The sequence below is a fragment of the Cololabis saira genome, chromosome 10 (genome assembly GCF_033807715.1).
Source record: "Cololabis saira isolate AMF1-May2022 chromosome 10, fColSai1.1, whole genome shotgun sequence".
Taxonomy (NCBI): domain Eukaryota; kingdom Metazoa; phylum Chordata; class Actinopteri; order Beloniformes; family Belonidae; genus Cololabis; species Cololabis saira.
Genome location: NC_084596.1, coordinates 18262025 through 18279975, shown reverse-complemented (window position 1 = coordinate 18279975; position 17951 = coordinate 18262025). Strand labels below are relative to the sequence as shown.

The window sequence follows — 17951 nt, the reverse complement described above, 5'->3', positions numbered from 1 at the left end:
AACTCCCTCTGATGCTCCTAGTCAGGGATTGGCTGGAACAGGAGCCAGCGCCGTGGATGGAGACTTTTTACCGTGTACTCAGAAGATGCAAAGTGGTGGTTGGAAAAGAAATATTCAGTCGCTGTGAGAAAAGGTTTTCTATGTTTTGTGTGGAGTTGCTCAGCTTAGCTTTGATGTATGAAAACGGCATTATCAAGCAAGTCGCACACTTCCTCTGCATGTCTGCATAAACTGGTGCAGTGGTGTATAGATTCTATATCCGTGAAACCTTTGGTTAGTCTCGGATTCATTCTTTTGACTTGCTTTTTAACATCATGCATGCTTTATTTTAAAATATTCTTTACTTCTGCACATCCTTCCTCGCTGTTTTATTCACAGCCCACTTCCCTGGTGCTTTCTGTTTACTCCTGCTTCCCGTCCTCGTTTCACATCTGGCTTCAGTTACTGCTTGTCACTCAACTGCATTTTGTTTGTCATTTCCTTTCCCAGTAAAAAAAAAAAAAAAAAGGTTTTGTTTTGTTTACATTGTTGTCGTTCAGATCGATGTTCTCATTCCTGTATTTCTATTTGCTTTCGGATTGACGCTTGGATTCCATTTACTTTCAGTTTCTGTTTTGGACCGACCATTTCCTGTGTTTAGTTGAGTTTGATTAGTAAATGTTACTTTATTTGAACTCATAAGATGATGTAAGCAGTACTCTAAACAAATATGAATTCATTATAAATATAATCCGAGTTAAAGCCAGCACAGACGCTGCACACAAAGCGAGAGAAGAAAAAAGGATGAAAATTTAAGACTGGAGTCTGTTCGTGTGAAACGATCAGCTTATCAAAATCGCTTCTTCATCGTTCAGGCCCAGACAGATGTAACTAAAACTGAGTCATTCACAAAAGAGACATGCTGCTCATATATACTTATAGCACGTAAGACATCTTTCTCCTTCTTGTCACGTTTTACTCCTTTTTTCTTCAGAGCAATCCATTAAATGCTAAAACAGTCCAGGGACTGAATTAATTATTTTAAATTCATTTAAAAACTCAATTAATTTAGTTATTTTTTCATGTAGCCTATAGCTATAGCGAGTTTAAAGACAGAGGAAAAACTTTATGAAAGCATTTTTGAGGTAGTGTCGGGGTGTCGTGTGGCTAAAAACGATTTAGACAAGTTCAAACGCTTTTTTGCAAATCTGAATATTCACTATTTTACATGACCTGGAAATGCAAGAAGGTAAAAGGAGAAGTTTTTAAGGTTGTTTTTAAACTCAAGATGGCTGTTCAGTTGGTGTCGACGTAGAAGACTCTGTAACCTCTCCAGGCCACTAATCCTCCTTCTCAGTAAAAACAGCATAAACAAATGTTAATGCTGGAATGAAATCATCAGAACACGTTCATGCGAGAACATCTACGTCACACTTTATAGTTAATCCTTTGCGGAGGAGGCTTCGGTTGCAGTGCCATGATGCTTTAAGATGCATGATTGGGACCTTTTCCAAAAGAACCCCAACCATCAGAAATGGCCGACAAACAAGCTGCAGATATAAGGACATCTTTATCCAAGGAAAAATCAAATTCTGCCATGATATCCACAATGAAGGAGGAAAAACTTGGCTTTTTTCCCCCAAAATAGTCTTTAAAATGAAGTGAAAGTGCACGACCAGAAGAAATGGAAGAGCCAACACGAGCTGAGAGATGATCGTGATTCCAAACTCACGCACCATGCACGATAAAATGTGGATGAGGCTGTAAAAGCAGCGCTGGCATGCCCACGACACCTTTGCTGAGTAATCTCACCTTGAGCTCGTACTCCTCCCGCGTGTCGCTCTCGCTTCGGATCTCCTGCTTCAGGTCCATGTCGTCTTTGAACGGCTGAGTGGAGGGAGAGAGGGAAACAGAGGGCAGAAACTAAACCATCAAACAACGAAACACACAGACGGAAAGAGGGAGGGCAAAGAAAGCAAAGGAGGAGGAAGAAAGGGAGGGAAGAGGAAAACAGAGTTTCAGCGTTTTCGTCCCAAGAGACTAGAAGGTGAGAAACGGTTTGCTGTGGGAAAGACGGTACTGGCTCCAACTTTATAATCTCGTCAGAGGCGCGGCGTTCGTTAGATTCTCCAGGACTTCGGGGCTTTTCTAAAAGAGGCACAATGTTAAATTGATTGTGTTTTTATGTTTACATCTACAATCCTGATGTGTTTATGTGCTTTGCAAGGTTAAGTGTACATGTCAGTGGTGTGTTTGTGTGTCTGTGGAAATACATTCTTCACATGTATGAAGACCCAAGGCTTTTTGATTGTCTACGTGTGTGTTTAAATGTGTTTTGAGTGATTTTACTTGGAGTGTGTGTGGACTTCTTTCCATTTCCTGTGTGTGTCCACCTCTCCGGGCACGTGGGTGTCAGTTTATCTGTAAATTTAAGACCAGTGACCCGTCCATCTCTTCTCCGCAGCCCCCGGTGACTCGGGTGGGAGTCTACTTACGGAGTACATGGCCTTGACCATCCTGGTCGCCGTGGAGACGTTGGCCGCCTCCTCCTCCAGATTGTGGGTCTCTTTGTTGACCGTTTCAACTTTGATGTCTGGTTTACCGAGGGTGACGCCACGGCGACCTGAAAGAAGGGAAAACTGCTTTATTTGGTTCAAAAACAAGCAAAACAACTTAAGACTGCAGATATTCTGTTGTATATTTTGTTATTTATGTGACTTGTTTAATCCAATGTTTGCCTTTTTTTTAAAGTGTGTTGATCATGGTGCATTATGCAAATTGTCCTGTGAGCAGCCTCATAAAGAAGATATGAAGCAGTTCAGCACTCAGAACGTCGGTATTCATAATGATGAATACCGACGTTCTGAAATATCGTGTCTCTTTTGGTGTAGTGTTACCAACCAGACGCCATCATTCAATAAAAGACCCTCCATATAGCAGTGTTGAAAGTGCACATGAGTCAAAAGCCAATAAAATGTGTTGGGAGACGGTATTATTCAAAAGTCCCTGACAATATTGGAACATCGACTGTAGAGTCTGCGGTATGTAAATACTTCACAGCATTGTTTCTGAGCAGAAGGCAGTCATTGATTGTTATGTTTTATTCCCTCACGTGTAACCAGAGTGGGTTCGGCAAGAGAGAGAGAGAGATGCAGAAAATGCAGCTGAATTAATAAAAAAACAAACAAAAAACAAACAAACAAATCAAAAAAAAGAAAACCAGAAAACGTCAGATGATGCTGGATTGTTTGTCCAGGTCATCCCAGCTGCTCGATGCAGCCGTTTACCCTGAATAATTATGTGATTGTTCAAAATCTAAATGAGACAAAGCAGAAACCAGAAAGCTTCTGACACCAGAAACCTGGATGGTTTTAAATTGCTGCCCATATATCTGTTTAATGGTGATTAAGAGCAAAACATTTAGGTTTATCTATTACCAGAAATGCAACATAAAAATCATAATAACTTTTAACTTGTGTAGAAATGAACCAATATAACAAACCATGCCATCCTGTTTGTGAGAAATAGAAATCCACGTATTTGTCCATAGTTATGGTCTTACTACTCCACTTTTTGTATTTTTAAAGAATAAATTGTGAACCTTTATCGTCTGAAATCAGGTGGTTCGGTTTCAGCAGCTTATATATCATGAAAAATTAGGAAATCTTCCCCAGGAATAAATGGAGGCAGGACCACCAAAGGCTTTGGGTCATAGCTCATTACATCCTGTCTATTATTGCTCAGTTCAAACTAGACCGTAAATATGCGCACACAACTGATCTCTTTGAACATTTACAGAGCATAATATTGAAAAACGGAGCAGGACGTCTGTGGAAATCCTGACCGGAAACCCGTGTTGTCTGTATAAAGTTTGCACTGCGACGCAGCTGAGGCGTCTCATTTCAGATGGACAGAGAGACACTGGACAGGCGTTCAAGTCTGAAGAGTTACAGTTTTAATTAGATTGTTTAGATTGTTGTTGTTGTTGGGGGCTTTGGGTTATGACTTTGGCTTTGACTTTAGGTTACGAGTGTCAAAGATGAGCAACGCCATCAGTTGCAGAAATGTGTCTGTAACTGTCTCAGGCGGCGCTGGTGGCTGTGATGGAGCTGCGTGAGCAGTCATGCAGAGACTTGGGGGGAGTCATCCTGCATGCTATCATCAAGGATAAAACATTTCCCCATGAGATCTATGGTTATTTCAACAGAGCAATGCAAGACCTCATTATAAAATGACTCTTCGGGGATTAATATAGAATGATTGAATTTAATTAACGTGGATTGAATTCTGCAGGACTTCCAACAGCATGATTTCATAGTGACAGGATGTGCAAGCATGACTGGCTCGTCTGCATCTGCCTCCTATTGTTAATGTATGCTACATTATGATTGCAGTATTGTATTCAGCAAGAATGGACACCGATTAGCAAGATTTAATTACCAAAAGTAATTACCAAGATGGCGGCACACGCAGCGTGTTAGCACTCCCAGAATTGATGCTCTTTAATTAGGATTCTGCTTTTATTCTCTGCATCTCCCAGGTGTTATGCAAGGACAACTAAGGTATCTTATCTTATCTTCCTCTGCCTGCAGAACTGAAACAATTAGTATCTTCAGTTCCCAAATGATCAGTGGTGCAATTAGAGGAAATGGTGAGGCAACACAACGGTAAACATGCTTTACTCCCACTGTTCTGAGGGTCTTTCTGGTATTACTTCTACTTGAACACATTTTAAAGCCTTGAATCAAATCAGAATCTGAGTTTTTTTTCCCTTGTTATTTCAAGACGTTTCGTCTTATATCCACTGAGGACTGAATATGACCTGGGTGGCTAAAAATCTACAACAATAAATTAAAAGTTTAAGCATATTAAAAAAATTGAGATTTCAAAAAGGTTTCTGCAAAACTTTAAACCAATACATTTTTTTTCTGGAAAGATTATAGATTAAAACTAAATCCGCTTAGTTGTGATTATTTACTCCTTTATAATATTAGGAATCCAGTGATGGTGTTTGCACGGCCAACACAAGAACGCATTTAATATCAAACACAAAATATAACACTTCCTGAAGACATTCCTGAAGACATTTAGAATAACTCTAATGAAAAGATGAAAGAGATTCTGTCCAAAAATCCTAAAAAAAAAAGAAATAATAAAACTGATAGTGGTGGGATTTCTTGTATAAAGCAACATGTTTAAAGTTCAAACGCTGTTTAAACAATATTGTACGCCTTTCCTTCAGAGCTCCAAAGAGGACAAACAGTATTACCTTCAATGGGGCTTTTTTACTCTTTTTGTTTGCAATTTTCTTGAAATTTTGGAAATATTGTACAACAAATTCCAACCAAAAGTCAAATGTCAGGTTTTATGTTTTTCTCTTTTATATGCATGTATTGAGTCTTTCTCAAAATTATAATCCATAAAAAATACTGAACTTATTACAGAAATGGAGGAAGTCACAAATATGATGCATGGTAGTAAGGGGCTGCTCAATACTAACAACACATAGTTGGGATCCTGATACAAGGATTATGAACCATTTCATTCCTGAAAATCAGTGATAATTTGTTGTTCTTAGATTCTGGATATCGTTTTGAGGGATATCTGTCAATCTCAGGCTCCATCGTTCCCTCACTCGTCGTGAACAAGACCCCGAGATACTTGAACTCCTCCACCTGAGGCAGGACTTCTCCACCCACCCGGAGAAGGCACGCCACCCTTTCCCGGTGGAGAACCATGGCCTCGGTCTTGGAGGTGCTGATTCTCATCCCTGCCGCGTCGCACTCGGCCTCAAACCGCCCCAGCGCATGCTGAAGGTCCCGGTCTGATGAAGCCAACAGGACAACATCATCTGCAAAAAGCAGAGATGAAATCCTGAGGTTCCCAAACCGGATCCTCTCCGGCCCCTGGCTACGCGCTAGAAATCCTGTCCATAAAAATTATGAACAGGTCCGGTGACAAAGGGCAGCCCTGCCGGAGTCCAACATGCACCGGGAACAAGTCTGATCTACTGCCGGCAATGTGAACCAGACTCCTGCTCCGATCATACAGAGACAGCCCTTAACAGAGGGCCCCGGACCCCATACTCACTGATCCCCCACAGAAAGGCACGAGGGACACGGTCAAATGTCTTCTCCAGATCCACAAAGCACATGTAGACTGGTTGGGCAAACTCCCATGAACCCTCAAGCACCCTGCAGAGGGTTCATATCTCCTCTCCAGTACCCTGGCGTAGACTTTCCCGGGGAGGCTGAGAAGTGTGATCCCCCTAGAGTTGAAGCACACTCTCCGGTCCCCCTTTTTAAAAAGAGGGACCACCAACCCGGTTTGCCACTCCAGCTCCACTCCCCTTGTCTCTCGGCTGGCCTGGGAACGCCTCGGACTCCCCTGGAAGAGCTGGAGGAAGAGCTGGAGGAAGTTTCTGGGGTGAAGGAAGTCTGGGCATCTCTGTTGAGACTGCTGACCCCGCGACCCGGTTCCAGATAAGCGGCGGAAAATGGATGGATGGATATCTGAAAACGTGAAGCGTCTTAAAGTTTTCTTATTAATAAAAGTGAATTGTCAAAGTTCAATCTGGCTTTAAAATAAGCAGCTACAGACATTTTAGTCGAGTCAAACGTTTAATTGTCAATCTCTGTCACATGCTAATCTATGCCCTATCCGTGGCTCTCAACTCCAGCCTCAGTCTAATTACATTACAAACGGTAGGATGGAGGGGATTTGTTTTCAAAAAGACTATTTCCTTTATGATGGACAAGTCTTAACAGCTACAAAGGTGTAGCTTTTAGAGCAATAAAAAGTACCTATGTCTAACTTTGTCTTGTACTTTCTGAAAAGCTCAGCTTCATATATCAGTGAATATCTTTATTGTCATCTGTGAGCAGTCGATACTTTTTCCTGACATGAACAACGCGCTTACGCAGCCAGAAACCTCAAAAGAAAAGATTCCAGTCTGTCAAGTCTTGAGCAGCGTCTTAGGGAGACAGTTTATTGGGAGAGACAACAAGGTTTGTTTGAGTTTCTGCTTCCAAACGGTATCTTTTTCTGGAGCGGTGTTTATCGGCTCTGAACCAGAGAATGTACTCTTATCCTCCGAAAATCCCTCTGGGGACTCTGCCAGTCACCTTCACCGTCTTTTCCCATCCCTTTATTTGCTGTGGAGCCGCTCAAAATTAAACAACTGAAACACATCACATGTTTCCGGATCTCTGTGGAAGTGTGGTTTGTGAACTGTGTGCGCACTAATTGGATTGCCGTAAGCTATAGAAATAACACATACGGGAATCCATGTTTTAAATATTATTCACTTCAAAATGCGTCCGTCATTCATGCCCATACTTTGTCTTCTTTACAAGTGACATATGTATATATACATATATATACTATATATATATATATATATACATATATATATATATATATATATATATATATATATATATATATATATATATATATATATATATACACACATATATATATATATATATATATATATATATATATATATATATATATATACATATATATATATACTGTATATATATATATATATATATATATATACTGTATATGTATATATATATATATATATATATATATATACATATACAGTATATATATATATATATATATACAGTATATATATATATATGTATATATATATATATATATATATATATATATATGCATGCATGCATGCATGCATGCATGCATGCATACATACATACATACATACATACATACATACATACATACATACATACATACATACATACATACATACATACATACATACATACATACATACACACACACACACACACACACACACACACACACACACACACACACACACACACACACACACACACACACACACACACACACACACACACACACACACACACACACACACACACACACACACACACACACACACACATACATATATATATATATATATATATATATATATATATATATATATATATATATATATAACATACATACATATATACACATATAAGTCAATGTTGGAAGGAAACTAAAACTGCAGTGGGGGTTTTGAGGCAGTTTGCCATATTATATGAATATTCATTAATCTCATTTGAATTACTGGCTATATGGATGTCACATGTCACTTTTTCGAGGAAAGGCAAAATGACAGATGAAGGAGGGAGGATGAAAGAGTAAGAGAAACATAGCATAAGTGTGTGTGTAGGCCTTTATGCAAACATCAAAAAGAAAGAAATAAAAACACATTTTGCACTCACTGCCTTTGCGTTGGCGGTAGAGGAAGAAGGCGAGTGCCATCAGAAGCATAAGCAGCAGTATGGAGGAGCCCACCGTACCGCCAGCGATAATTCCCACTGGAACAATATCTGAAACAAGCAGAAGAAGAAGGAGGGTCGGGGGTTGAGGGACAGCTGCTGCCTCATTGTTACAGAAACCTGCGCTCATGCTGTGTCGTTTCGGAGTAAATCCTCTGGAGTCGCTGCTGTAATGCTGATTATCTGAGGGCTGGTTATGCTGATAAGACATCCCAGTCAGACAAGGGAGAAAATGCTTTCTGTGGACATGTGAGGACAAATCTGAACCCTCTTTTGAAGATGCTTCGGTAGATTTTCGAAGGCCTCTGCGAGCTGACAGCTGAGCCTGACTGAGCACCGAAAAACGGTTTTCTGATTGTCCTGTGAGATTTCAAGGTCTTACAGGAAAACATCTATCCAAAACAGACTGACAACACCCTCCTCCAGATAAAGTCAGCGCTTAATAACTTGGATCAGAGAGTTTTTTTATTGTAAACTGTTTTTCTGTAAGCAGCTTAGCACTGAAATGGTGAACTTCTTCAACGCTTAGTGGGTATGATTTTGTTTAAGGTGTCCAATTCCTGCCAATTCCCATCAGACTAGACCTTTTTCAGGCTGAGCCCGAACAAAGAGAGTCGTGAGAGAAGCACATTCAACTCAGGTAATGCATAAAATGTCACATTTTGACAGAAAATATTACTGAATTTCATTCTTGAGAAGTTTTAAAAGACATCTTAAACCATGAGTAATCTGCATATTTCAACCTGTTGTGATGTCTCCTAGTAATTTAGCATCTTTTAACTTAAAAAGAACAACACTTTCTGGAGTGTGGGAGGAAACGTTGCGAGCACAGGGAGATCATGCAAACGCCACACAGAAAGATTCCCATCAGGAATTGTGCCAGGAACATTCTTGCTTTGAGGCATCAGTGCAGAATGCAGATTGTTTATAAGAGACAGGCTTCGGCCACGTTGATGCCCATGTTTGCTTGATTCATGCAGCTTTTTGCTGTATTGTGCTCACACTCGTCTGTTTGCTTCCATCCAGCTGTAAACAGCTCCGTCTGGTCAGCCGTAATGTTTCTTTTTATTTTTTATACAAAGCATTAGTTTGGTTCCTCTAGATTTGACTTTGGCTCAGCTGACAACCAATCAGCTGAGATAAAAAAGGGAAGCAGGAAGAGTGATGACAGTATCAGTGAAAACTAAACGGCATGCAGTGGAGTAGGAACTCTCGGGACTGTTGTCAGGTTTGCTGTGAAACCGTGTTGATCCCAAGTGTTATTAGGAATTATGCAGCTCTCCTGCTAATTTCTCCTGCATGAGTCTTCGTATAAAACCCGTCCCTGTCGTGTTGTGGTTCGGTACGTTCTGCACCGGTGGGAATGGAAGGGCTGCCAGACCCATTTCACAAGACATATTTTTGAGCAGGTATGAACAAAACAAAAACAATTGGTGGCACAGTGGTACTTTTCATGCATACTATTGTTACTAAATGTCTCTGGGCCCTTTGTGAACAGAACTTTTACATCTTTATCATAACTAAATCAAACCAAGAAATGCTCTAAACTAGATACCTACAGGTCAGATATCAACACACATCTATGTTTAATGATGTTTTAGTGCAACTAGTGATGCACCGAATTGAAAATTTGTGGCCGAAACCGAAACCGAAAATAATAATAAACACTTGGCCGAATACCGAACAATACCGAACATGGTTCTTCGCAGTTTTTCATTTATTTTGCCAATTTTTTCACCATTGCATAAATCAAATAAATTTGATTTAGGCATGCTTTTCAAAGAAAAAAATATTTTACAAAATTACAAGGTAGAAAATATTTATTGAACATAAAAAACTGAACATTTTTTAATTTCCCAGCATTATGTTGTTTTGATTCCACCTCCTGGTGAATGTTAGGTAAAATTCTTATGCGGTTACTTTTTGATCGATGTTTGTGGTGCGCAACCGGTACGGGAGCGGCCAGTCTATTTCCTTATATTACAACGCCTTTATTAATTGTTCGTTTTTTTTCCCCACTTATTCCACCGAACACCGAAAGTTTTTTTTTGCCATTTTCGGCCGAACAATTTCGGTTACCAAACAATCGGTGCATCACTAAGTGCAACTCTATACTTTGTGTTCAATCAGAAATGTGTGACTTAAGAATCCAGGCATTTAGTTATCAGGATGAACCACTTGTTCAAATCTTTCTTTCGTGCCACACCTGTCTCTTCGAGGGTGATGATCATGGTCCCGGGCCCGAAGGAGTTCCAGGCGGTGCAGTTGTACGGCGAGTGGAAGTCCGACTCCATGACGTTGTTGATGGTGAGCGTGGAGAGAACGGCGCCGCCCTGGGAGGGGGGCTTGCTCTGCTCCACGGTGTACCTCTCCATCAGCGTGCCTTTCTCCTTCTCCCACACGTTCTCCTTCCACGCCCAAACCTGTCCAGGAGCAAAGCAGGCATGTGTAAACCGAGCTTCTGAATCAGTCTTCTACAAACACAGTAACTTTGTATCACTGAGACAAAAAAAAAATTCTTTAACATGTTTAATGGGTCTGATTTTTATCTAAACTCTAGTCTTTACTATCGCGACCCTTTTTTAATTTACTCTTCGGGATCAATAATCCGAAAGCCGCTTTGTCTCAATAACCACATCAGACTGAATGCACACAGATGCAAACTTTTAGTTGAAGAGGTTAAAAGATTTCGTTAAAAGTATTCTCAGTGAAGCTAATTATATTTTCACGCCTTGTGCAGCCTATTAACAAATTGAGCTGAAACCTTTCATGATATGAAAGAAAGATATTCCTCGTAAATGCACCAGAACCCTCAGAGAAGACACACACGGGGAAGGAAGTGAACAAAAGCTTGAAGAAAAATACAAACAAACAGGTTTTGCCACTTAAATGCTGCTGAGAAGGTATAAAATATGGAGCATGTTGATATCAAATATAGATATAGACAGATCCTGCTATTTAAAAAAAAAAAAAAGAAAAAAGAAAGTGAACAGGAGCAAGACCTTCCAGTGAGGGACAATTAAAAAATAAATCATTTGTACGACTCTTTTCATTCAGTGCTACTGTAATATGCGTCTTTTCCTTTCCCCACAGTCGGCCTCTTACAATAATTATGTTGCAGCACTTTTGTATTTCTTTCTCTCTGAGTCTTTCATTGCCTCACTGCATACACACACACACTCGTGCGCGTTCGCGCACGGAGAGCACCGTTTTCCATATTTTATACCCTCATGTCCGTGCATTAAGCCCAGGCTATAATGTCGTATCACATTATACGCTCCGAGCTCTCTGCCGGTACACTGGGGGGCTGAGCACTCTAAAAGCTCTGATTTCTGTCATGTTGCTGCAGCACAATTGGATAATTGACGCTGAAAGGTACAAAATTTTACTCTCCCTCCATCTTCTTCCCTCCCATTTCAATCTAGTGAACCCCCACGCTCTGTCTCGCTCAAACTCAAATGGATTTATTAGATTTATTGATATGCATGTCTCTATATTTTGCTCTTTTTTTATTTGACTGCAATCTAGTGTTTTTCTTTTCTAAGGTTTTTTTTTATTATTTTGTTGTATTTCATCAGATACCGTGCCAATTGTGCTCTAACTTGTATAACAATCACTTTGTCTTCGATTGCGGTTTTATCAAGTGCTGCACTCAGTGACTTCGGGAAAATACTGCAATGACAAAGCTGCACATAAGATTTAAGAGAGGAATTCAATTACAAACTTCTGGTAAGACAGTGTATGAGAGTTTTCTCCTTCCAACAGTCATAATCATATATCTTCACAAAGTCACACTTCAGCTCAAAGGAACACGTTTGGAGGAGCCTTGGGGTGTGTGATGCAGCAGAATAAAAGCATACTGTAGTCGAGTTGTCTATAGTTTATAATTCTATACTGAGAGGAGTCTATCAGAAGAAGACTGTAAATGTCTTTTTTTCAAAGCTTTTAGTTAATCTGATGATGAAAGAATGTGTCAGCGTCATGTATAAACGACCAGCCGAGGGCTTTTGTGTATTATTGTGCAACTGCAAAACTGTGTGACAAGGTCTGACCCGGCAAAATAGCGCTTTGGAACTGGCACTGGGGTGAGATTCTCAGGCAGCTCCGCACACGCTGCAGCTTCCTTTGGGGTGAATAATAAAGCAACGCAAAGGAGCTTGCTGGTCGGGATTGACTGTAAAGCAATAAGCAGCTGTTACCAGATAACCATGATGAGAGTCCGAACTTACTTTAGGTCTTTTTTTATGGTAGTATGTGAGACGGCAAGAGCTCGACGACGCTTCCTGACATTTTTTCCAACAAACAGCTGCAGCATGGGAGACGTAGTTCTGGGGCTGGATCCGTCCCCAGGACCGTCACATCCCATGCTGAAGTGTCCCTGGACGGGACAACAGGACCCCCAAATTGCCCCAGACCCGATGGGTTCCGATGGGTTCTCATAGCGCCGGTCCCAAGTTCATATAAATGGGGGAGGGTCGGGCAGCCGACATAAAACCTTCCCCGAATCAGAAAACGGGACGTATATCAAGACTTGGAAGAGCCAAAAGAAATGTTCTTTTACTATTTGCTGTTTTAATATGAAAATACTCCAAATGTCACCTTCAGGTAACCGTTTTTATTCTACGTTTGTCTCCAGAAGGTAACTGAGACATGAAATCAACCTCGTACAACCGCTGAAAAGCATCGGAGCTGCAGCTGCAGCTTGATATGAATGTTTATGGCAGAATGACGTGTTACGAGAACACTATCTAAATACTGTATATAAACGCCTGCAGAGTTTTCATGTGTATCATGCTTCTCATCTCAGATTGAGCAGCTAATTTGCTTCTGTTATCATTCCATAAGCTTTAAGGGGTCATGTGATGTTTTATGCAACGACGGTGCGCTTGGCACTCGATTATGAACCACTATGATGATATGACAATATATGAAAGGCTTGATGTCATAGCTCTTGTACAGAAGTCTCCAACCCCCCATCAATGACATGTTTTAGATGTAGCCTGTGTATCTACGTCTCAGGCCTCGTGCCTAAATGAAGCCATGATGAACATTAACACAAATGTGGCAAAAGTCACTTGATCAGGTGACAATTTGTAGGGGTGTGCAAACAAGGGTACCTCACGATTCGATTTGATTTCGATTATTGGAGCTTCAATTCTTCGATTATAACGATTGTCGATTCGATTCGATCATTGGTGCCAAGATTATTGTGATTTTTAATGCCTTTTTAATGCCTTTTTCCATACAAGATTGATTTTGTCTTCATCTGTGGCTACATTTGTAAATAAATAGCCAATCAATTAACTCAGTTCCTCTAACAACACTCATTAAGTAAATAACAAGGATTTTTGAACATTTGAATACATGTTCAAAAAACCTTGTTATTTACTTAATGTGTGTTGTTAGAGTGTAAACATATCTGTCATATTTCAAGTGAACAATAAGAAATGTGCATTCTTGAAAATGAAATGATTCAGCAGCTTATTCAGTCTGGAATCTGGATAGGATAACTTAAAAAAAACAACAACATTTTTTTTTAAATTAATCGATTCCAAATCGTCACGTGACGCATCGCAATGCATCGACACATCGATGAATTGCACCCACCTATAACAATTTGAGGATGAAAAGCGACTGCAAGAGGTCATTACGTTCCCCCCAGGCTGTTGCTCTAACAGCAGAAAAGATTTGGGGCAAATAAATTACCTGGAGTCACTGCAAAGATTTGTCACACAATTGTGGAGATTAAAACAATATGGGCTTTCCACCATTAGACAACATTTGCTTCAAGATTTAATACCTTCACCCTGGAGCATTCAAACATGAAATTGTTAATAATCTATTTCAGCAACAGAAGACGCCGTGTTCAGGGTTTTCTAGGATCTCTTTGGCTGGACTCAGATCAGCGTCTGACAGGATCCCGTGCACAGCGCGGCTCTTCTCTTTGGTTTCACCCAAACGGTGCGGCTGCTGATTTGGATGAGTCACAGCTTCCACCACAGAGGATGAACAGATTGCTCTCATGACACACTTGGAGAGCACCGTCGGCCCCGCTTGTCTTTCAGCCCGTGTGACACAAGCTGAAGAGGGAAACCGTTCTCCAGGTGGACAAAGAACCGTTATCGGGATCTCGTCTGGGGCAGATGCAATCTGAAAAGGTCAAACAGCTCCGAAGCAGATTACCACTTCCAAGGATGGACTTACAATCTTATCAGGCGGAGGGGTGCTGGCGATGTAACACTTGATCTCTCCCCGCTCCCCTCTGACAGCGTACTGGACTGAATCACTGGAGATGATAGGAGGGCCTGAGGGGGGTGACAGGACAGGGCACAGAAAGGATTACTGAACAAAAAGGCAGTTATAAGAGTAATAACTTAGGTATAACACCATTAACAGACAGAGAGGCATTTTACTGTATTTCGGGTTGCATATGTCATTTATTCAACAGTATAGATGTTTTACCCAACATCTGATTACACTGGAGTAAAGAAAATGTAGAATAACTGCAATGGTTTTACACTTAATCTGCCAGTGTAAAATCTGCTGCTTCTGTATTTAATTTTTATACATAACAATGAACTTAAAAAGGGCTCGTGATTGAGTGGCAGCTTGTCTGGTCTACGCAGCCTCGGCCAGCCGGGACAAACTCCAGAACCCTGCGACCCTGAACAGGCTGAGGTCATTGAAGAAAGCGGACCTCAAACGTGGAAAACCAAAAGCAGAAAAGCAGAAAAAAAGGCTCTTAAAAGTAATGTGTTACTGGATTGTCCCTGCTTGTTCATAGCAACTAAGGAGCTAATTACATTTTCAAATCTTCTGATACTATTGCATGATTCCCGCTTGCAACTGCATCACATCAAGCCGGCGTGCCAGAGCATAATCATTCCCTAAAACACGCTTGCACAGCAAGTCAATTACTGCTTCTCACATCAGTGTTTCCTCAGGGGGTTACACGTCCATATATGTTTAGCCATCTGTGCTAACATTTAACCACCATCAGTCCTGAATCACACTGCATTCAATGTGTCAAGGCTTTTATTTTCTTTATTGAATGTAAACGCCTGCGCCGGACAGAAAAGGCTGTTTTAAGTGTATGTGGTGGGAAGCAGGGCTATTAAATGTTGACTGGGTGATCTTTCCAGGAGGTTTTTTTTTTTTTTGGCTGGTTAAAACGATTATCATAGTGTTGTAATGAATAATTAACCGCCCCTTCCTGCTTTCTTGCTTGTTCTCCCTCATACCTGTGAGTCTCTCTGCCTTTCTGAAGGCGGGGCATCTGTCTGAGCCGCTGGTAAGCCTGACATTCATGATCCATCATCTCCGGCCCTGCTCTAGCCCATTGTAACCTTCATCGGTGTAACTCATGAGAACTAGAAACTTTGACTCAGATTATTGCTGCAAGTTCACTGATCCCGTTTTTGTTTTCTTGCCTCGGCTCAGCCTCTCTTCAGCCCGTTATCGCTGATCCCATCCCTGATGTAGTTAGTGATTTTAGTGATTATTCCACAGACCGAGTTCTGTATGTGTTTCGATTGTATTTCCGTCAAAAATTCCTTCAAGTCTTGTGTTTTTTTACCCAAATCCTCCATTTGACTCCTGTTTTCCTCTCCCGTATACAACAGGATACCTTCAATATTTATGTCATTGTTGCAAATTTTACATCTCACGCTTCACCTTTGAATGGTAATTTACAGGAGAGGGTTGAACCTTTAACATGATCATAAATCACAGTTAAGATCACGTCGATTCGCTGTGAATGCAGATCTTTGTGCTGCAGCTGAATCTGAAATATATTTTTTCAACCAGTAGCCTAAAAACATTTTGCATCTAAATTAGGGACAAGAGTTTAACTGTGACACCTTTGAAAGCTGAAGCATATGAGGCTTCATTACGTTGTGGATTAAGGGCCTGAAGTTTCTTACATGGGTGAAAAATGTTGATACAACAATAAGCGAGACGAACCAGTCTGCTGCGGCAAAGTCACTGAAAAGCTGCTGACAGCGCCGCTGTCACTCTCCATGAGAGTGAGCGGAACAACTTCAACACAGCGACCGTGTGATAGCGGCGTCCTCGTGAGCGACGAGATGAGGCTAAATAAAAGTTACAGAGACGCAGCTCCACTGCTGTGAGGAGTGTAATTAACGCATGCAAAAGCTTGATCATGTATGATGCATGAGGGCAGTTGAGCAGCTGCGATACCAGCAGGAGAAAACTGAGGCCGAGCTATAAATCCAAAGCGATGTCATAAGTATCTGTAGCAGGACAATGTTTAACCAAGTGTCAAATGATGTTTCAACCCAGCAAAAGCTGTCATACACTATTAGCCGTGCTGCGCCGGCTGATGTTATAAACAGTGACTTTGTTCTGCTCAAGTATAAATAGCTCCGCTGAGAACATGCATCATGGTTTGAGGTCAGTTATTAACATGGAGTGGATGGTTGAATACTGGGATTCAACTGCACGAAGCTTTTGTTCTACAAGTCAACAAATTTCCAGCTTTCAGTGGAGGAGACATGATAATAATTTGTTATTTCTCTGTAAAATTAGATTTAAAGAGAAACTTTGACATTCCTTTCTCTTGTTTTACTCTGGGATCACTTTTACACTAAAGTCTAACCTTTTAGTCAGCTTAGGTGAGAAAAATTATATGATTTTTACTATTTCTTTATTTCTCAGTTAAATTAAATTCAAATCAATTCAATTTAATTCAATCCCCAAAGGGAAATTCATTCTTGAAATAGTTTTTATGATGTAGGTCTCTTCAGCAAGTCATTGTAGAGGTTTGATGCTGTGGTCGAGAAGGATCTCCTGTGTTGCAGTGGATCTGAAGAAACCTGACTGAAGACACTGATGCTGCATCACTGTGTTGTGAAAAGGAGACTTGATTTTAGGAAGTATCCTCCTTCTCTTAGTCAGGATCCAGAACAAAGGTAGCTTTAAGTCACTGGCTGTGACGCTGCTCCCCAAACAGATGACTGCAGATGTGATTGAACTCTCCAGACACACTTATGAAAGATATTCAATATCATCCTACAAATGCTGAACGACCTAAGCTTCAAACAGCTATAAACTATAAACTATAAAACTATAAACAGCATCCCCGTTGTATCGCCAGTCCAGTCTATTGTCCAGGTGAATACATGTATTTATACTCCTCCACCATCTCCACTATTTGACTTAACCACTCCAAGGTCCCCCAATTACTGCAGAGAAGCAGATGGCCATGGCAAACAGGCTGGATCTTAAAGGGTTATTAATCCTGGCTCTCCTAAAATTCACAATAATCTCCTTTGTCATGTTCACATTTAAGATGAGATCCTACAAGAGTCCACCAGTTCCCTGTTCTCAGTCCCTCGTCCATCACTGATAAAGCCCACAACCGCAGTCATATGAGTATTTCTACAGACGACAGGGACTGGAAGTCTAAGGTGTCCAGCGTGAAGAGGAGGGGTGAGAGTACAGTCCCCTGTGGTGCTCCTGTGCTGCTAATCATCCGCTCAGACACACAACCATTCAGCCTCACAAAGCGTGGTCTGCTCGCCAGGCCGTAAGTAAATCAGGTGATTGTGGAGGAATCCACCCGCTCTTCCTGGAGTTTACTGTAGTTTGGGTCTGACTGGAATGAATGAGGCTGAGTTG

At 40.9% G+C, this 17951-nt stretch overlaps 1 protein-coding gene across 4 annotated transcripts in view; it reads right to left on the bottom strand.

Annotated features, from left to right (window-relative positions):
* Positions 1–17951, bottom strand: part of kirrel1b (kirre like nephrin family adhesion molecule 1b) — a 106863-nt gene that overhangs the window by 8162 nt on the left and 80750 nt on the right. For 2 of the 4 annotated variants that reach the window (XM_061731876.1, XM_061731877.1), the window contains exons 10-14: positions 14517–14617; positions 10519–10735; positions 8256–8363; positions 2475–2602; positions 1792–1902 (exon numbers count right to left, since the gene is read on the bottom strand). In XM_061731876.1, the coding sequence (XP_061587860.1) occupies positions 1792–1902; positions 2475–2602; positions 8256–8363; positions 10519–10735; positions 14517–14617 (665 nt within the window). The remainder of the gene's footprint in view (positions 1–1791; positions 1903–2474; positions 2603–8255; positions 8364–10518; positions 10736–14516; positions 14618–17951) is intronic. The other 2 variants (XM_061731878.1, XM_061731879.1) reach the window with 1 other exon arrangement.